The 22,057-nt window shown below is 38.3% G+C and overlaps 1 protein-coding gene across 5 annotated transcripts in view; it reads left to right on the top strand.

The window, feature by feature from the left end:
- The window catches only part of EPS15 (epidermal growth factor receptor pathway substrate 15), a 160,747-nt gene that overhangs the window by 130,342 nt on the left and 8,348 nt on the right, over positions 1 to 22,057 (top strand). For 2 of the 5 annotated variants that reach the window (XM_073789888.1, XM_019937831.3), the window contains exons 22-23: positions 5,871 to 5,930; positions 21,463 to 21,539. In XM_073789888.1, coding sequence (XP_073645989.1) covers positions 5,871 to 5,930; positions 21,463 to 21,539 — 137 coding nt within the window. Of the gene's footprint in view, positions 1 to 5,870; positions 5,931 to 7,762; positions 7,908 to 14,352; positions 14,405 to 21,462; positions 21,540 to 22,057 lie in introns of those variants that run through there. The other 3 variants (XM_073789889.1, XM_073789890.1, XM_019937832.3) reach the window with 3 other exon arrangements.

Consider the following 22,057-nt stretch of genomic DNA (forward strand, 5'->3'; position numbering starts at 1 on the left):
CCAGTCTGTTTCCTTTGGTTGGAGCATTTAATCCATTTACATGTAAGGTAGTTATGGATATGTATGTTCCTATTCCCATTTTCTTAATTGGTTTGGGTTTGTTATTGTAGGTCTTTTCCTTCTCTTTTGTTTCCTGTCTAGAGAAGTTCCTTTAGCATTTGTTGTAAAGCTGGTTTGGTGGTTCTGAATTCTCTTAGCTTTTGCTTGTCTGTAAAGGTTTTAATTGCTCGGTTGAATCTGAATGAGATCCTTGCTGGGTAGAGTAATCTTGGTTTTAGGTTTTTCCCTTTCATCACTTTAAATATGTCCTGCCACTCCCTTCTGGCTTGCAGAGTTTCTGCTGAAAGATCAGCTGTTAACCTGATGGGGATTCCCTTGTGTGTTATTTGTTGCTTTTCCCTTGCTGCTTTTAATATTTTTTCTTTGTATTTAATTTTTGATAGTTTGATTAATATGGGACTTGGCATGTTTCTCCTGCATTTAATCCTGTGTGGGACTCTCTGCACTTCCTGGACTTGATTGACTATTGCCTTTCCCATATTAGGGAAGTTTTCAACTATAATCTCTTCAAATATTTTCTCAGTCCCTTTCTTTTTCTCTTCTTCTTCTGTGACCCCTATAATTCGAACATTGGTGCAGTTAATGTTGTCCCAGAAGTCTCTGAACTGTCCTCAATTCTTTTCATTCTTTTTTCTTTATTCTGCTCTGTGGTAGTTACTTCCACTATTTTATCTTCCAGGTCACTTATCCAGTCTTCTGCCTCAGTTATTCTGCTATTGATTCCTTCTAGAGAATTTTTTATTTCATTTATTGTGTGGTTCATCATTGTTTCTTTGCCCTTTAGTTCTTCTAGGTCCTTGTTAAATGTTTCTTGTATTTTCTCCATTCTGTGTCCAACATTTTGGATCATCTTTACTATCATTACTCTGAATTCTTTTTCAGGTAGACTGCCTATTTGCTCTTCATTTGTTTGGTCTGGTGGGTTTTTACCTTCCTCCTTCATCTGCTGTGTATTTCTCTGTCTTCTCATTTTGCTTAACTTACTGTGTTTGGGGTCTCCTTTTCACAGGCTGCACGTTTGTCGTTTCCATTGTTTTTGGTGTCTGTCCCCAGTGGCTAAAGTTGGTTCAGTGGGTTATGTAGGCTTCCTGGTGGAGGGGACTGGTGCCTGTGTTCTGGTGGATGAGGCTGGATCTTGTCTTTCTGGTGGGCAGGTCCACGTCTGGTGGTGTGTTTTGGGGTGTCTGTGGCCTTATTATGATTTTAGGCAGCCTCTCTGCTAGTGGGTGGGGTTGTGTTCCTGTCTTGCTAGTTGTTTGGCATGTGGTGTCCAGCACTGTAGCTTGCTGGTTGTTGAGTGGAGCTGGGTCTTACCGTTGAGATGGAGATCTCTGGGAGAGCTTTCGCTGTTTTATATTATGTGGAGCCAGGAGGAGTCTGGTGGACCAATGTCCTGAACTCGGCTCTCCCATCTCGGAGGTACAGGTCTGACGCCCGGCCGGAGCACCAAGATCCTGTTAGCCACATGGCTCAGAAGAAAAGGGAGGAAAAAAAGAACCAAAGAAAGAAAAATAAAATAAAGTTATTAAAATAAAAAATTATTAGTAATAAAAAAATTAAAAAGTAATTTAAAAAAAGAAGGAAGAGAGCCACCAAACCAAAAAACAAATCCCCCAATGATAACCAGTGCTAAAAACTATACTAAAAAAACAAACAAACAAACAAATCAGACAGAACCCTAGGACAAATGGTAATAGCAAATGTATACAAACAAAATCACACAAAGAAGCATACACATACACACTCACAGAAAGAGAAAAAGGAAAAAATATATATATTTATATATATAAAAAGAAATAAAGGAAGAGAGCAACCAAATCAATCAACAAATCTACCAATAATAAACTCTAAATACTAAAGTAAGGTAAATATAAAACCAAAAACAAATTAGATGCAGAAAGCAAACCCCAAGTCTACAGTTGCTCCCAAAGACCACTGCCTCAATTTTGGGATTATTCGTTGTCTGTTCAGGTATTCCAGAGATGCAGGGTACATCAAGGTGATCGTGGAGATTTAATTTGCTGCTCCTGAGGCTGCTTGGAGAGATTTCCCTTTCATTTCTTTGTTCTCACAGCTCCCGGGGTTCAGCTTTGGATTTGGCCCGGCCTCTGCGTGTAGGTCACCTGAGGGCGTCTATTCTTTGCTCAGACAGGACGGGGTTAAAGTAGCAGCTAATTAGGGGGCTCAGGCTCACTCAGGCCGGGGGTGGGGCAGGGAGGGAGGGGTACGGAATGCAGGGCGAGCCTGCAGCGGCAGAGGTGGGAGTGACATTGCAACAGCCTGAGGCATGCTGTGTGTTCTCCCGGGGAAGTTGTCCCTGGATCATGGGACCCTGCAGTGGTGAGCTGCACAGGCTCCTGGGAGGGTAGGTGTGGATAGTGACCTGTGCTTGCACACAGGCTTCTTGGTGTCGGCAGCAGCAGCCTTAGCATCTCATGCCTGTCTCTTGGGTCCGTGCTGATAGACGCGGCTAGTGCCCGTCTCTGGAGTTTGTTTAGGTGGTGCTCTGCATCCCCTCTCCTCCGGCACCCCACAACAATGGTCTCTTGCCTCTTAGGCAGATCCAGACTTTTTCCTGGACTCCCTCCTGGCTAGCTATGGCGCACTAGCCCCCTTCAGGTGTGTTCACGCAGCCAACCCCAGTTCTCTCCCTGGGATCTGACCCCTGAAGCCCGAACCTCAGCTCCCAGCCCCCACCCGTCCTGGTGGGTGAGCAGACAAGCCTCTCAGGCTGGTGAGTGTTGGTTGGCACCGATCCTCTGTGCGGGAATCTCTCCGCTTTGCCCTCTGCACCCCTGTTGCTGCGCTCTCCTCCATGGCTCCGAAGCTTCGCCCCCGACCACCCCCCATCTCTGCCATTGAAGGGGCTTCCTAGTGTGTGGAAAATTTTCCTCCTTCACAGCTCCCTGACAGAGGTGCAGGTCCCATCCCTATTCTTTTGTCTGTGTTTCTTCTTCTTTCTTTTTCCCTACCTAGGTATGTGGGGAGTTTCTTGCCTTTTGGGAAGTCTGAAGTCTTCTACCAGCGTTCAGTGGGTGTTCTGTAGGAGTTGTTCCACATTTAGATGTATTTCTGATGTATTCGTGGGGAGGAAGGTGATCTCCACGTCTTACTCCTCTGCCATCTTGAAGGTCTCCTATCCATTTATCCTTTTAGTAACCTTTTAAATAATATTCCCATTTTAAAAATCAGGAAACTGAAGACCAGAACATTAAGTAACTTGATCAAGATTTACAGTTTACTAGATTTGAACCAGGTAAAACCAAGGTTCAAACCTAAATATGAAAGAGTTTAAAAGCTTTTTCAACTAAGTAACTGTTTCTTTCTCACTGTTCATTTGGAAATAAAATAGACCAGCTGTTGGGTAGGAGAGCAGGGAATTAGGGGGAAATAGACTCAAACATGTAAATACTTCAAAAATAATGGCTTATTTTTCCAGATGAAAATAGAGTGAGTTATTCAGTACAGAAATTTGCTGATTGTGACAAATTGAGTATTATGAGTGTAAAGAAAGATAAGTAGAAATGCCTTCACAGTTTGGATTTCTTGTGCAAATTGTAACAAGATGAGATTTAACAGTGTGAATTATTTGTTTTCAGCTTGAAAATTAACTTCCAACAGGAGCAGCTAGAAGAAGGAATGTAAAAAAGCAGATATGTAGAAAATAAGATTTAATGTAGTGCTGGGTTTTGATTTCAACCAAAATTTAGAGTGACAGCAAATAAGATTTCTAAAAGACTTATTGTAATAAAAGTTATTAAATTATATCTTTTTAAAATACATGTGCTCTTTTAGATTCTCATTATTGAAATGCTGAATTAATATCTTGCTAGGGATGTTATATGATTAGAAAGTATAACCGAAGAGAATAAAATGAGAGGTTAATACATTTTAATTAACTCTTGATTGCCCACAGGAAAGAATGGTAAGTGCCATGAGAATTCATTAAAGCAGCAAAAATTTAAAGGAAAGGGAGATTGCCTCCATTTAGGGCAAGTCATAAATGTTTTCAGAGCAGAAGGTGGCCTTTGTGGTTTACCTTGAAAGAATGGGCTACATAAGTAGATATGGAGAGTAGTAAAGAAAGCGAAGAGAGTAACATGAGCAAGGAATGGAGGTAGGACATATAGGACATGTTCAAAGAAAAACAGACATTTTGATAAAGCTTATTTATAGATAGAGGAATAGGTTAAGGCTGAAATGGTCGATTGCCATCTCACTGTAGGTTTCTATTGCCTTTGTTGGTCTCATCTTTCAGTTCCAGTTCCTAGCTTGTTTCCTGTAAAGTGGTAGAGTAAAGGACTATAATAGCCTGGAAGGGGGCTAAGGTTTGTTGTTGTTTATCATCATAGGAAAAGATACCATTTATTGAGCACTTACTTAGTTCTGGCACTCCATGTGCTAACCATTTTCCTGTATTTGGTCTCGTTTAATTCTCACAGCAACTACCTGAGAAAACTGGTATTATGTTTATTGTACAGACAAGGAAAATCAAGAAATGGAGAGATGAAGCCAGTTCACAAGGTTAAAGAAGTAGTAACAGATTGACTCACATTCAGATGTTGTCTCTGGTGTTCCACCAGCCTCTTTGGTCATTCCTTCTGTCTCCTTTGCTGATTCTTCCTCTTTTCCCCAACTTCTTTATGTTGTGTTGCTCTAGGTGTCAGGCTGTGGACTTCTTTTCTTCTCTGTCTCTACTCCTTGGGGATCTCATCTAGTGTCATGGTTTTACATACTCTCTATATGCTGATTTTTAACTCTAGCCACATTTTTCCCCTGAACTCTAGACTCATATATCCAACTACTATCCATATCTCCACTCAAATAGCTCATAGATATATCTAACACAACATATCTAACACCAGACACCTAATCTTCCTCCCCAAACCTGCTTCTCTTGAACCTTTCCCCATCTTAATTAATGGTAATTTCATCTTTAACACTGCTAAGACCTAAAGCCTTAGAATCATCCTTGGTTCTTTTTTTCCTCTTACTCTGTCTCTAATGTATCAGGAAGTCTTCTTGACTTCCTGTCAGGTTCTACCTTCAAATTATGTACAATAAAAACTTTACAATGGCCTAAACCTTTCTAATAATATCTCATCATTATTCCCTTTACTCGCTCTGCTCCAGCCACAGTGACCTTCTTACTGTTGCTCAAAAAACAGGCTCATGAACCTTAGGCCCTTTGCTGTTCCCCATTCCTAGGATGATTTTTCTTCATATAGCCACATGATGATCTCCATAACCTCTAACAAATCTTTGCCAAAATGTCACCTTCTCATCTAGCCCAGCACTCACACCGTATTGTTCCCTACTCTTTCTTATTTTATTTTGCCTTATTACTTTCCAGCGTACTATATAAATTACTTTGTTTTTCTCTTACCTGTCTCCTCCTCCTCCTCCCACTAGATTCTGAGGTCCACAGGAACTTAACTTTTTATTCACTGATGTATCCCAAGAACTTTAAACCATACCTGGGTACATAGTATTACTTAATGAATGGGTGAATCAATTACTGTCCTCACAGAGCATGTAAAAGGAGCTCAGTGGATGAGAATCTTTGTAGGGGGAGGGACACGTTGTTTATTTTTTCTGATAAGTGGGGTTTTTTTTTAACATTGTGGTAAAATATACATGACATAAAATTTACCATTTTAAACATTTTTAAGTATACAGTTAGTGGTATTAAGTACCTTCACATTGTTGTGCAACCATTACATTCATCTATCTCCAGAACTTTTTTCATCTTCTAAAACTGAAACTCTGTACCAGTTAAACAAGAACTCCCCATTTCCCCTTCCCACCAGGCCCTGGCAACCACCATTTGCTTACTGTGTTTATGAATTTGACTACTCTAGGTACCTCACGTAAGTGGAATCATATAGTATTTGTCTTTTTGTGTATTGGGCTTATTTCACTTGGCATAATTTCCTCAAGGTTCATCCATGTTGTAACATGTACCAGAATTTCCTTCGTTTTTAAGACTGAATAATATTCTGTTGTATGAATATACCATGTTTTGTTTGTCTATTCATCCATCAATAGACACTTGGGTTGCTTCCACATTTTGACTATTGTGAATAATGCTCCTATTCATATGAGTGTACAAATACCTATTCAAGTCCCTGGTTTTAGTTCTTTTGGGTATATACCAAGAATTGCTAGATCATATGGTAATTCTATTTTTGATTTTTTGAGAAGCCACTGTACTGTTTTCCATGCCTTACTATTTTACATTCCCATCAGTGGTGCACAAGGGTTCTAAGTTCTTTACATTCTTGCCAACACTAACTACTTTCTGGTTTTTTGATAATAGCTGTTTTAATGGGTGTGAAGTGGCAGCTCATTAATTTGATTTGCATTTCCCTAATGATTAGTGATTTTGATCCTTTTGTGTGCATATTGGCCACTTGTATATCTTTGAAGAAATGTCTGTTCAGGTACTTGGCACATTTTTAAAAATCAGTTGTTTGTTTTTTTGTTGTTGCATTGTAGGAGTTCTTTATATACTCTGGGTATCAACCCCTTAGGAGACATATGATTTGCAAATATTTTCTCCCATATCATAGGTTGCCTTTTCATTCTGTTGATACTGTCTGTTGGTTCACAAAACTTTTTAATTATGATGTAGTCCAGTTTATCTACTTTTTCTTTTGTTGCCTATGCTTTTAGTGTCCTATCCAAGAAAGTATTGCTAAATCCAATGTTGTGAAACTTTCACTTAAGTTTTCTTCTAAGAGTTTTTAGTTTTAGATCTTACATTTAGGTCTTTGATCCATTTTGAGTTAGTTTTACTTCATTCTTTTTCATGTGGATATCCAGTGTTCCCAACACCACTTGTCCTTTCCCCACTGAGTGGTCTTGACATATTTGTAGAAAATCATTTGACTGTACATACAGGGGTTTATTTCTGGGCTCTCTGTTCTGTTCCATTGACCTAAATGTCTTAAGGCTAGTACTGTTTTGATTATGATAGCTTTGTAATAAGTTTTGAAATCAGAAAGTTTGAGACCTGTAACTTTGTTATTCTTCTTCAAGAATGTTTTTGCTATTCAGGGTTCCCTGAGATTCCATATGAATTTGAGGATGAATTTTCTATTTCTGCAAACAAATGTCATAGGGATTTTCACAGTGATTACATTGAATTCTATGGATTGCTTTGGATAGTATTAATGTCCTAACAATACGAAGTCTTCCAGTCCATGAATGTGGGCCGTTTTTCCATTTATCTGTATCTACATTCTTTCAGAATGCTTTTTTTTTTTTTTTTTTTTTTGGCGGTATGTAGGCCTCTCACTGTTGCGGCCCTCCCATTGCGGAGCACAGGCTCCGGACGTGCAGGCTCAGTGGCCATGGCTCACGGGCCCAGCCTCTCCCCGGCATGTGGGATCTTCCTGGACCGGGGCACAAACCCGTGTCCCCTGCATCAGCAGGCGGACTTTCAACCACTGCGCCACCAGGGAAGCCCCAGAATGTTTTATAGTTGTCAGTATACGTGTCCTCCTTGGCTAATTCCTAAGTATTTTATTCTTTTTGATGCTATTGTAAATGACATTGTTTTCTTAATTTCCTTTACAGATTGTTCGGATTATCAGTGTATGGAAATGCTATTGATTTTTTGTTCATTGATTTTGTATCCTGCTACCTTGTTCAAGTCATTTATTCTAAACATGTTTTTTGTTTGTTTGTTTGTTTGTAGAATCTTTAGGGTTTTCTGCATGTAAGATCATGTCGTCTGCAAACAGAGATAATTTTACTTCTTCCTTTCCAGTTTGGATGCCTTTTTTTTCCCCCTTGCCTAATTGCTCTGGCTAGGATTTCTATGTTGAAAAGAAGTGGTGAAGGTGAGCATCCTTGTCTTGTTAAAAATTTTAGAAAAAAAGCTTTCAATCTCTCACCATTGGTATGATGTTCAGTGTTGGCTTTTCATATATGGTCTTTATTATGTTGAAGTAGTTTTCTTCTTTTCCTAGTTTGCTCAATGTTTTATCATGAAAGGATTTTGAATTTTGTCAATTGCTTTTACTGCATCAATTGAGATGATCACATGGCTTTTTTTTCCCTTCATTCTGTTAATGTGATGTATTACATTAGTTGATTTTCCTATGTTGAACCATCTTTACATACAGAATGAGAGCCTGTAGCTTCCTTACCAGTGATCTAACTGACATCGTGATTTGAATGAGGATCTTAGAACTAAAACTCTTTAGAATTGAATGGGCTTTGTGTTAGTGGTGTCTGGGGCTGAGTTATACAGACTTTCCACAGACTCAGAAATATCAGAGGTCTGAACGTTCTTTCTCTTTCTTCTTTTGTTTTCAAAGCTATATACAAGGTCATCCAAACTTTGTTTTTGCATTTTTCTCATTTAATCTTTAAAATGGTTATATGAGACAGGTGCTATTTTCTTTCTCACTTTAATAATGAGGAAAATGAGACTCTGACCAAGCAGTTTGCCCAAGATCACAATAACTGTAGCAATGCTCAGTTTCTAATCCATGTCTTATTTCAGAGCTCATGCTGTTAATCACTTTGTTACCATGCCTCTGCCTTATATCTTCTCATCCAGTTCTGACAATACAAAAATTGGCATAGGGTGATGCCACAGATTTTTTTCTCTCTCAAACTTACATTACTGCCTTTGTTAGAGCAGAAGGAACCTTAGACATGCTATGGACCAGAGTTTTCACATTATTTTCCACGAAACCAGCTTCCAGAGAAGTCTTCAGGGAATTGGTAGAATCTAGTTTCATTATTTTTTAAGTGTCTTTGAATTTTTAAAAACTGCAAGTTAATTAGGTATATGCATTCATATCTGTTACAAACCAGATTTTAACATATTGGAATGCACTGGTGCTTTAAAGAACTATCAAGTTAAGTGGTTTTTGTGCAAACCTCTGAGTAAACATTTATTTAAACCACCCAGAGATTACGAGACTGTTGTTCAAAAGTGTATATTATAGCTACTTTCTTGGATGAATTATGTTTTTCAAATAAAGCAACCAAAACCAAGTACAGAAATAAGTTTGATCCCTGACTTTAAACATTTGTGTTAATCAAAATTGCTTCATTGTTGCTGTGATAAATAAATGTTATAAATTTGAACTTAAAAATGAATTTAAAGGGCTTCCCTGGTGGCGCAGTTGTTACGAATCCACCTGCCAATGCAGGGGACACAGGTTCAAGCCCTGGTCTGGGAAGATCCCACATGCCGCGGAGCATCTAAGCCCGTGTGCCGCAACTACTGAGCCTGCACTCTAGAACCCACGAGCCACAACTACTGAAGCGCAAGTGCCTAGGGCCCATGCTCCGCAACAAGAGAAGACACCGCAATGAGAAGGAAGTTCAAAGTTAGTTACAATATGGAATATGAAACTGTTATCAATGAACTTTTCATACTCTGTTAAACTCCATTAGTCTTTCTTCCACATTGAATGAACTTTTTATCCATATATGATTTTGTAACATGCATTGATCATTTGGAATTGGTTCACTGAGTTATGCATGTCTTCCAAATGTTGACACATTTCATTATAAATAGTTTCTTAAATCATCTTTATTGATATCACCATCCATCTCATGAGTGTCTTTTAAGTATTGGTATAATGTTAAGCTTACAAGGCAGATAATACTTTCCAAGGTTCCAGTTTTTACTTGAAAGCTTCAATTTTCATCATCTGCAACAAATACTTTCAGTTGTTTTCCTTAAAGTGACAGATATACTTTATTTAGGAAGAAGTGTTGCCCAATACCTAAATCTGAATAACCATTGTTATCTGTCACTTCTTGCAAGTAAAAATGGTGTTCCATGAAAAAAGCAGCTGGTTCACCTTGTTTCTCAGACCATCATATAAGTGCTTTTCCTCCTCATAACTGATTATACTTTGGTACTCAGCAGAAGTGCTTTGTGTGTATTTCTAATTTTGTCTTCCATAGTTTTTAAAAGAACCTAAGGGTCACCATTTATTTTAAATCAATAGTTTTTATTGATTCATCAAGGACAGATGTTCATAAGTGCAACTGGCCTTTTTATCCCCCTGCGAGTTTGTGAGGGTGAACAGTACAGTTGCTACCAGCCAGTACAGTTTGGTGCTGCTGCCTTGATTCCCACTAAAGCACCCACCACTTTTTTTTTTAACCCACCACTGGTTTTGCAACATTGTTGCAGATAATACAGTGAGAAAGATAAATAACATCTTCATATTCTGAAAGTAGTTTTGACCTTACAGACCTCCCTTAAGGGGCCTTGGGGGACTTTTGGAGTGCTTGGACCACACTTTGAGAACTGCTGATCTAATATATTCTAAAACATTTTCCTGTTGCCCTATACTGCGCTGGTCTCTGTTCCCTCAGGCCAGTTTGCTCCCAGGAGGTATCTGGGACAGATGTCTCCTTTTATTCAGGACAAGAGCAAGAGAAATAATCTCAGTGTTCTGGAGAAAAAACTGAAGAGCGAGGCTATCTTTTTAGTCCCATATTTAGGCTGGTGCTTCTGCTCTTCTCTTAATACACACTTCCTGTGGTGGTGTTGTCTGGTTCTGTGCCTTCAACTACATCCTGTTTCCTGATGACTCCTAGATTTTGTCCTCTATGCCTGAACTCTCTCCTGAACTTCCAGTACTTTCAAGTTGCCTGCTGGATATTTCTCCTTAGGTGTCAAGCTCAACAATGCTTAAAGTTAATAATCACCTTTTCCAATTAGTCTCTCCTTCAAAGTATAGTATAAACAATAACAAAGAGCCAAGCTTTACCTCCTTCTACATTCTACTTTATGTACTAATGACACTATTATTGGCCCTCAGCCAATCATCCTAGACTTTTTCTCTATCATTCCTCATCTCCCATAAATTGCCAAGTCTTGTTCTTTTACCCGCAATTGGACTCTGATTGTCTGTTCCTCATTATACTCAGCTTTGTTTGGGTCCTCATCATGTTTTACCTGGACTATGATATCAAGTCGCCTCCAGTCTCTTTACCTGCTGGTCTTGCATGACTGCCAGAATTGTCTTTGTTAACATTTGATCATATTACTAACCACAAATCTAATCACTAGCCTCGTGCTCCAAATATATGTGTGTGGATATATATATAACTTTTTATTACTTATATTTCTATGCTATTTATATTGTAAACATTTATATATCATATATTATTATATATTTTTTAATATATTGTCTGTTATATTATTTATGTGTGTGTGTGTGTGTATATATATATATATATATATTTGATGGTCTTTTACTTAATGTGTCACAGATATATGTCTGAAAGTAAAGTTGTCCACCTTATGAAATGTAAAACAATACTAAACATCTGGATATCCCATCTCTGCTCATAGCACTACCATCTACTCAGTTGCCCAAGCAGAGACCTGCGAGTCATCCCAGGTTGCATTCCTACTCTCCCATCCCAGAACTTTCGACACATAGCAAAGGCTTACAGATTGACTGCTGAAAAAATGAATAAATCATTTGTCTCAAATCTGCTACATTGTCATAAGATTTTGAATTCAATGGAAACATAAACAGTCTAGAGAGGAGTTGTCATCCATAGGACATGGATGCTTGAGTCCAGCTGCCTGAACTTACTCAGATAACAGTGCTAGTTCCTTAGGTTTTCTAAGTCTCAGTTTCCTAAAGTATTTATTGTGGTTCCTGTCATAGTAAATGGTAGTTGTTGTTATTGCTGTTACTGCTTTTTAGTTTAATGGTTTCCAAATGCAGACTAGTTACTTGTAATATACTCTTCATTAGTTCCAAATGAAATAGAGACAAGGGAGAGGGAGAGAGTGAGTGTGTGTGTGTGTGTGTGTGTGTGTGTGTGTGTGTGTGTTTGTGTTGTCAGCTCTTTTCCTGGAAAGGATTCTTTTAGTCTACAATTGTTTTCTCTTCTCTTTAGTTTTTTAAGTTCTTTTTGTTTGATGAATGAAAGCTGGACTTTTTTTTTTTTTTTAGTTTTCATGGTTAAGTTGTTAAATATGTGTTTTCCCCCAACTTATATATAGACTCTTAACATACTTATTTAGTTTACTTGTTCATAAACTCAACATCTGAAAACCACGGAGCCTCAGAGAGGTGGCATTACGTACCCAAGGTTACAAACACAGGACATTTACCTTCCTTACTCACACCTCTATACCCCTGTCCTTTTTCACCGGGAAATTTAGTCAGCAAAAAGATTAATCCCACAGAACAGGAGAATTGTAAGCTTTCAAAATAAATTAGAAACATAAGGGTAAATTTTTGTTATTAAAAATTAATCACTCTACACCTACCTTTAAAATATTGTAGTTATGATAGTAATAGAAGGACGTTAATTTTTTTTTTTTTTTTTTTTTTTTTGCGGTACGCAGGCCTCTCACTGTTGTGGCCTCTCCCGTTGCGGAGCACAGGCTCCAGACGGGCAGGCTCAGCGGCCATGGCTCACGGGCCCAGCCTCTCCGCGGCATGTGGGATCTTCCCAGACTGGGGCACGAGCCTGTGTCCCCTGCATCGGCAGGCGGACTCTCAACCACTGTGCCACCAGGGAAGCCCCCAGGACGTTAAATATTTTTAATATTTTGTCTCAATTATTTTAGCATTTCCTCCTGGTGATAGACACATTGCAGACAAATAAAGAAAACTAAAGAAAGCAAATTCAGGTCACTCAGTTTCTACATATATTTTATTTTGACTTGTAAATGTTCTTTTTACGCTTCATTATAAATGAGATTAGCTGTGGTGCCAGAAAATTTTTGCATGGAATATTTTAGTAACTCCTAACTGAGAAAATGCAGAATCTTTCCAATTCTTTTTTTTTCTTTGATAATCTCCTGTTATTTGCTACCAGCTACCTGTACAAATGAAAATTACATTGATGGTGACTATCAAGAATTTGAAGAATTCTTTTTTTTTATTTTTTAATTTTTTTGTCTGCACTGTGTGGCATGTGTGATCTTAGTTCCCTGACCAGGGATCGAACCCACACCCTCTGCAGTGGAAGCGAGGAGTCTAAACCTCTGGACCACCAGGGAAGTCCCTCCAATTCTTAATTAAAGCTTTATAACATTCTGAGGATATAGAAGGGAACTCATGGTGTCCCCAGAGCATCTTTGACACCAGCATTAGTAAAATGCAAAGTAGGTCTTCGTTTTTACAGGCAATGACTCAGGCTAAGCATGCAGATGTTCATATATTTTACAATTCTTAGCCTCTGCTTTCTTTCATGTTTCTTCTCTAATTTTCTCCATTTCCACAAACCACAAGTCATGAATGTTTCTTCGAGACCACTTAATTTTGGAATGGAAAAATGTGTATGCATGAGCAGGTGTATATTTGGGTATAGTGAGTGTATATCTCTGTCTCCTCCCACCTCCTTTCTGTCCACAAGTAAAAGTGTGAAAGCTTTTTTGTAAAGTCTTTTTTGCCCCTTCCACATAAATCTAGGTGTTATTTCTCCTTTACTGTCTTTGAACTTTAACACTTACTGTGTAGCAGTTGTGTACATGTATATCACTCAGTTAAATCATGAGTTCCTTGAAGGTAGATGTTGTGTCTTATTTCCCCCTAAATCCCTAGTACCTAGGCTTAAACATAAAAGATGCTTACTAAATGTGAATGGATTAGTGGGTCAGTGAGTGAGTGAACTAATTGAAGACCAGCTTGAGAAAGTAGATCCTTTACTAATGACTATGATTCACGAGTATCTCTTGAAGGTTCTTTGTGAGCTTGAGCTTAATTATTTTATGGATTGTGCATGGGTCATGGAGAAAAAAAAGTGTTCTTCTTCCTCCCAGGATTCTCTGGTAGACAGCTGTTCTTTGGGATTATTTGTGAGCCTTAAGGTTTCCCTTATTCCTTGTTGGTCAGCTGGTTGTACTAAGAAATGTTATGGTATCTGTTTGGAATATCCTTAGTAACTAGATGGTTTCTGTCCTTTTTATCCTTTAATATTTTCAGCAAATATGAGTGTTCTTGACCTTGAGGATACAGTAGTGAACAAAACAAAGTTCCTGTCTTTTTTAGAGCTTATGTAAACAAATATATAACATGTCAGTTATGATGATTGCTATGAATTAAATGAGAGTAAAGGGGTAAAAAGTGATATGCCTAAAATGTAGCTTTATCATTCACACCTCACAAAAAATCATGTCAGCATAGTATGATCTCAAATAAGTAAGGAAAAAAATACCAGGGAAAAAAGCTGGTAAAGTATGATAAAATATTGGTATGGGTTCCTTCTTTCCTTCTCTCTCTTTCTTTCCTTTCTTTTAAACTGAAGTGTAATTGACGAGCATTATGTTAATTTCAGGTGTACAACATAATGATTCAACATTTGTGTGCATTGCAAAATGATCACCTCAGTAAGTTTATTTACCATCTATCACCATACAAAGTTACAAATTTTTTTCCTTGTGATGAGAACTTTTTAAGATTTACTTTCTTAGCAACTTTCAAGTTTGCAATACAATATTACTAACTTTAGTCCCCATGCTGTACATTACATACCCATGACTTACTTATTTTATGACTGGCAGTTTGTACATTTTAACCCCTTCATCCACGTTGCCCATTCCTCAACCCCTCTCCTCAGAATTATTTCCGCTAATCAGATTATAGATGATATTTTTAAATTATGCTTTTATGTATTTCTCCAAAGTGATCATTACCTTTATTCCTGGGGAGAAGAGGGTGCTAATCAGATTACCTTTGCATTCAAAGTCTGATTCTGCTGACCCATGGCTCCTGTGTGCCTCAAGAAAAAGAAAGCCACGTACTGAGTTCCTCTCCCAGTATTTCTGTGACTCCTCAGCAGGTGTCTCACACATAATGTGAACAAGTTCATGCTCAGTGAGTCCTTCCAGTTTCTGGACAGGTCTCTGCTTCATATCAACCATGATCAATATCTGAGAAAGTTCTTTCCAAAGTCTTATTTTCCCAATTCAGGCAAAAGTGCTTTGTCATTCATCTAGGATACATTCCCCAGTGTTTGGACCAATGCTGAATTCATTTCTTATGATGAAGGACGTATAGAAAAACTCTGAGGAGACCTTCAAGATGGCAGAAGAGTAAGACATGGAGATCACCTTCCTCCCCACAAATACATCAGAAATACATCTACATGTGGAACAACTCCTACAGAACACATACTGAACGCTGGCAGAAGACTGCAGACTTCCCAAAAGCTGTGGGGCTGACAGGGTCTTTGTGCTCCAGCTGGGTGTCAGACCTGTGCCTCTAGGTGGGAGAGCCAAGTTCAGGACATTGGTCGACCAGAGACCTCCTGGCTCCACATAATATCAAGTGACGAAAGCTCTCCCAGAGATCTCCATCTCTGGAGATCTCTAGGAGAGCTTTCGTCATTTGATATTGTGGAGCCAGGGCTCCACAATATATGTGGAAGGGGCAAAAAAGACTTACAAAAAAGCTTTACAAAAAAGCTTTCACACTTTTACTTGTGGACAGAAAGGACCCAGCTCCACTCAACGACCAGCAAGCTACAGTGCTGGACACTCTATGCCAAACAACTAGCAAGACAGGAACGCAACCCCACCCATTAGCCTAAAATCACAGTAAGGTCACAGACACCCAAAAACACACACCGGACATGGTCCTGCCCACCAGAAAGACAAGGTCCAGCGTCATCCACCAGAAGACAGGCACCAGTCCCCTCCACCCGGAAGCCTACACAACCCACTGAACCAACCTTAGCCACTGAGGGCAGACACCAAAAACAATGGGAACTACGAACCTGCAGCCTGTGAAAAGGAGACCACAAACACAGTAAGTTAAGCAAAATGAGAAGACAGAGAAAACACACAGCAGATGAAGGAGCAAGGTAAAAACCCACCAGACCAAACAAATGAAGAAACAAATAGGCAGTCTACCTGAGAAAGAATTCAGAGTAATGATAGTAAAGATGATCCAAAATCTTGGAAATAGAATGGAGAAAATACAAGAAACATTTAACAAGGACCTAGAAGAACTAAAGAGCAAACAAACAATGATGAACCACACAATAAATGAAATTAAAAATTCTCTAGAAGGAATCGATAGCAGAGTAACTGAGGCAGAAGAACAGATAAGTGACCTGGAAGATAAAATAGTGAAAGTAACTACCGCAGAGCAGAATAAAGAAAAGAGAATGAAAAGAATTGAGGACAGTCTCAGAGACTTCTGGGACAACATTAAACACACCAGCATTTGAACTATAGGGGTCCCAGAAGAAGAAGAGAAAAAGAAAGGGACTGAGAAAATATTGGAAGACATATACTTGAAGACTGCCCTAATATGGGAAAGGCAGTAGTCATTCAAGTCCAGGAAATGCAGAGTCCCACACAGGATAAATCCAAGGAGAAACAGGCCAAGACACATATTAATCAAACTATCAAAAATTAAATACAAAGAAAAAATATTAAAAGCAGCAAGGGAAAAGCAACAAATAACACACAAGGGAATCCCCATCAGGTTAACAGCTGATCTTTCAGCAGAAACTCTGCAAGCCAGAAGGGAGTGGCAGGACATATTTAAAGTGATGAAAGGGAAAAACCTACCACCAAGATTTCTCTACCCAGCAAGGATCTCATTCAGATTCAACCGAGCAATTAAAACCTTTACAGACAAGCAAAAGCTAAGAGAATTCAGAACCACCAAACCAGCTTTACAACAAATGCTAAAGGAACTTCTCTAGACAGGAAACAAAAGAGAAGGAAAAGACCTACAATAACAAACCCAAACCAATTAAGAAAATGGGAATAGGAACATACATATCCATAACTACCTTAAATGTAAATGGATTAAATGCTCCAACCAAAAGAAATAGACTGGCTCAATGGAAACAAAAACAAGATCCATGTATATGCTGTCTACAAGAGACCGACTTCAGACCAAGGGACACATACAGACTAAAAGTGAGGGGATGGAAAAAGATATTCCATGCAAATGGAAACCAAAAGAAAGCTGGAGTAGCAATTCTCATATCAGACAAAATAGACTTTAAATAAAGACCAGTAAAACAGACAAAAAAGGGCACTACATAACGACCAAGTGATCAATCCAAGAAGAAGATATAACAATTGTAAATATTTATGCACCCAACATAGGAGCACCACAATACATAAGGCAGATGCTAACAGCCATAAAAGGGGAAATCGATAGTAACACAATCATAGTAGGAGACTTTAACACCCCACTTTCACCAATGGACAGATCATCCAAAATGAAATTAAATAAGGAAACACAAGCATTAAATCATACATTAGACAAGATGGACTTAATTGATGTTTATAGGACATTCTATCCAAAAACAACAGAATACACCTTCTCAAGTGCTCATGGAACATTCTCCAGGATAGATCATATCGTGGGTCACAAATCAAGCCTGGTAAATTTAAGAAAATTGAAATTGTATCAAGTATCTTTTCCAACCACAACGCTGTGAAACTAGTTATCAATTATAGGAAAAATTCTGTAAAAAATACAAGCACATGGAGGCTAAACAATACGCTACTAAATAACCAAGAGATCACTGAAGAAATCAAAGAAAAATCAAAAAATACCTAGAAACAAATGACAATGAAAACATGACGACCCAAAACCTATGGGATGCAGCAAAAGCAGTTCTAAGAGGGAAGTTTATAGCAGTACAATCCTACCTCAAGAAAAAAGAAGCATCTCAATTAAACAACCTAACCTTACACCTAAAGCAATTAGAGAAAGAAGAACACAAAAACCCCAAAGTTAGCAGAAGGAAAGAAATCATAAAGATCAGACCAGAAATAAATGAAAAAGAAATGAAGGAAATGACAGCAAAGATCAATAAAACTAAAAGTTGGTTCTTTGAGGAGATAAACAAAATTGATAAACCATTAGCCCGACTCATCTAGAAAAAAAGAGAGAAGACTCAAATCAATAGAATTACAAACGAAAAGGAGAAGTAACAACGAGACACTGCAGAAATACAAAGGATCATGAGAGATTACTACAAGCAACTCTATGCCAATAAAATGGACAACCTGGAAGAAATGGACAAATTCTTAGAAAAGCACAACCTTCCTAGACTGAACCAGGAAGAAATAGAAAATATAAACAGACCAATCACAAGCACTGAAATTGAGACTGTGATTAAAAATCTTCCAACAGACAAAAGCCCAGGATCAGATGGCTTCACAGGCGAATTCTCTCACACATTTAGAGAAGAGCTAACACCTATCCTTCTCAAGCTCTTCCAAAATATAGCAGAGGTAGGAACACTCCTAAACGCATTCTACGGGGCCACCATCACCCTGATACCAAAACCAGACAAAGATGTCTCAAAGAAAGAAAACTACAGGCCAATATCACTGATGAACATAGAGGCAAAAATCCTCAACAAAATACTAGCAAACAGAATCCAACAACACATTAAAAGGATCATACACCATGATCAAGTGGGGTTTATCACAGGAAAGCGAGGATTCTTCAATATATGCAAATCAATCAGTGTGATACACCATATTAACAAATTGAAGGAGGAAAACCATATTATTATCTCTCTATGACATAAATCACAGCAAGATCCTTTTTGACCCACCTCCTAGAGAAATGGAAATTAAAAAATATAAACAAATGGGACCTAATGAAACTTAAAAGCTTTTGCACAGCAAAGGAAACCATAAACAAGATGAAAAAATAGCCCTCAGAATGGGAGAAAATGTTTGCAAATGTATCAACAGACAAAGGATTAATCTTCAAAATATACAAGCAGCTCATGCAGGTCAATATCAAAAAAACAAACAACCCAATCCAGAAATGGGCAGAAGACCTAAGTAGACATTTCTCCAAAGAAGATATACAGATTGCCAACAAACACATGAAAGGATGCTCAACATCAGTAATCATTAGAGAAATGCAAATCAAAATTGCAATGAGGTATCACCTCATACCAGTCAGAATGGCCATCATCAAAAAATCTACAAACAATAAATGCTGGAGAGGGTGTGGAGAAAAGGGCACCATCTTGCACTGTTGGTGGGAATGTAAATTGATACAGCCACTATGGAGAACAGTATGGAGGTTCCTTAAAAAACTAAAAATAGAACTACCATATGACCCAGCAATCCCACTACTGGGCATATACCCTGAGAAAACCATAATTCAAAAAGAGTCAGGTACCACAATGTTCATTGCAGCTCTATTTACAATAACCAGGACATGGAAGCAACCTAAGTGTTCATGGACAGATGAATACCATATGCTAACACATATATATGGAATCTAAAAAAAAAAAAAAAAATGTTCTGAAGAACCTAAAAGCAGGACAGGATTAAAGATGCAGACATAGAGAATGGACTTGAGGACACGGGGAGGGGGAAGGGTAAGCTGGGACAAAGTAAGAGAGTGGCATGGACATACATATACTACCAAATGTAAAATAGATAGCTAGCGGGAAGCAGCCACATAGCATAGGGAGATCAGCTTTGTGACCACCTAGAGGGGTGCTATAGGGAGGGTGGGAGGGAGATACAAGAGGGAGGAGATATGGGGATATATTTATATGTATAACTGGTTCACTTTGTTATAAAGCAGAAACTAACACACCTTTGTAAAGCAATTATACTCCAATAAAGATGTTAAAAAATACTCTAGTAACCTACATGTAGCATATTCTTCATATACAAGTGTCATGTTTTTTATTAGTGTCTTTCACAATGAACACTTCATAATATTTCAGTCAAACCTGACCTAACTCAGCAGTGTTGTCACATGTGTTATGACTGCTTGTAAAAGCTGTGGTACCATGGCAGAGCAAAAGCGTGAAGCAGATATTTCAGTCCGTCAAGTGAAATGAGCCCAACTCCTTTTCCATCATTACCCTTATACCAATCAGGAGAGCGTCTGCATCCTGCTCAGGCTGTGCCTCAGCTGCCACTGCATCAGGAATTACAGGAAGAGGAGGAGAAAGAAGGGAAAGCCTGAAACAGCACCCATGACTAGGCAGGGCCTGAGGCTGTGGGACGCAGCAGATATGTAGTAATGCAAAACCATCTTTTATGGCTAAAGCTGTAGGATTTCCTGTAAGTCTGGATTCTCAACATCCTCTTCAGGTTCAGAGTTATTGGTGTGTCCCTAAAGGACTGATTTTCTCTGTGCTTCTACCCACCTCATGACTGTCTTGGTGACAAGAAAAAGATAATGTGTATCTTCCTTGCCCCTCTTCTGTTTATGTCCATGATGTACTCACTGTTAGAGGTAAGGGCACACTTTACACATTTAAATGAGTGGGTGAGCACACTTTGTCCTAAAACTGATTTGATGTAAAGATGAGTTAAGGAAGAGCAAGGAGCATTTTTCTATGCATCTTTGCTCTCTTACCCTCTCTTTTGAGATTCACTCACTTCTTCCTTTGTTTCTTTCTGCTTTCCTATATCAAGCAGCAATTCCTATGAATATCCTTTGACCTTATTGGTAACCTTTATGCCTGAACAGACAAAACCTATCTCAAAGTAAGTCAGTTTGTTCCAGCTGAAAATGTTAGTCTATTTGTTAAGTGCACTATGATGGAACAGATAACTTCTCATGCCTGTGGAGCAGGGATTAAATACTGCTTTTGCAATGACTGTTCCTTCTGCCTGGAATAGATTTCTCTCCCCCACCTCCATCTATTCAGCAGACTCCATCCCTTATTTAAAAGACCTAGGTCAAATGTAATGGCTTATTTGATGCTTTTCCCGATTCTCCCAGCAGTTAATGGCTTCTACTACAGGTTTTTTATACCTCTCTAATAGCTCATTTAAGATTATTTTATTATTGTTTGTGTATATGTCTGTCACTATACTATGAACTTTTCAGACATAGGAACTCTATCTTCTTATTTTCTTCAGTTTTATATATGGCCAATGAATCTTTTTTGACCATTCGTTCTTTGTTGGATAAGTGTTATTCCTTGTTTTTAAGGACCTTACAATCTAGTAGGGGTGATATATCAATCACAGATAACCATAATACAAACTAGAATGCTGTCAGTGCCACAAAGAAGGAAGAAATCACTTCTTGCTGTGTGAATTAGAGATACCTAGGTTATTCTAGGCTTTGTGGATATGGTAGTATTTGAAATGGACCTTGAAGGGTGTGTGTGAAATGTGGAATTAATGGTGTAGTTTTTTTTACTTCATGATGTCTTTATTGGAAATAGTTTAAGCACACGGGAGCTATATTATTTGACGTGTATTCCAAAGCCTTAAACACTTTACCTAGAGTTAGCTCACCTGTTTTTGATTCTTCAATGATTCATCCGTGTGTTAACTGTCTTTGTGGGCCTAAATTCAGGGATTAATATTTGGCATTCGATATTTTTCATTTGTCTGAATGTTACTAACCAAAAGAGGACATGAAATTTGATGTCTTTCTGTCCTATTGCATTGATTTTCTTTATTCATTTTAGCCACAGACCCCTTTGCTTCTGTTTTTGGAAATGAATCATTTGAAGATGGATTTGCTGACTTCAGCACATTGTCAAAGGTAATCTGCAATACTTAGTAGGAAAGTAAAATATACTGTGTTTCCACCAAAGGAGTGATCCTTTCTTTTGATTTTATAACCTGACCCTCACAGAGATTGCAACTTGATTTCAGTAAGGCACAGCAAACATTGATTTCAGACAGAAATGAAATATAAGATGTAATCAAAGTAGACATTTCTGTGCACAAAGACAATGGTGATGGTACAGATAATTATAATTTTCTACTGGCAGGTCTGCTCAACAACTTTAAGAGTCTTCTGTCTTTTTAAATATGTTTCTTCCAACTGAACTACATTTTCCCCCTGTTGACTGTCTGGGTCAATAGCTGTAAAATCTGGACATTCATTCCATCCTCTCTGTACTGATTGCTTGATTTTATGTTCTGAGACTGTTAAGGTTAGTATTAAGATAATTAATAGCCCAGTACTATTAGGTAGTGGACTATATATGTCAACTACCTATTTTCCAATGTAGCCCTAGGATTGATTCAGGCCAAAAGAGTAAACTTAGAGTATAT

The sequence above is a fragment of the Tursiops truncatus genome, chromosome 1 (genome assembly GCF_011762595.2).
Source record: "Tursiops truncatus isolate mTurTru1 chromosome 1, mTurTru1.mat.Y, whole genome shotgun sequence".
Taxonomy (NCBI): domain Eukaryota; kingdom Metazoa; phylum Chordata; class Mammalia; order Artiodactyla; family Delphinidae; genus Tursiops; species Tursiops truncatus.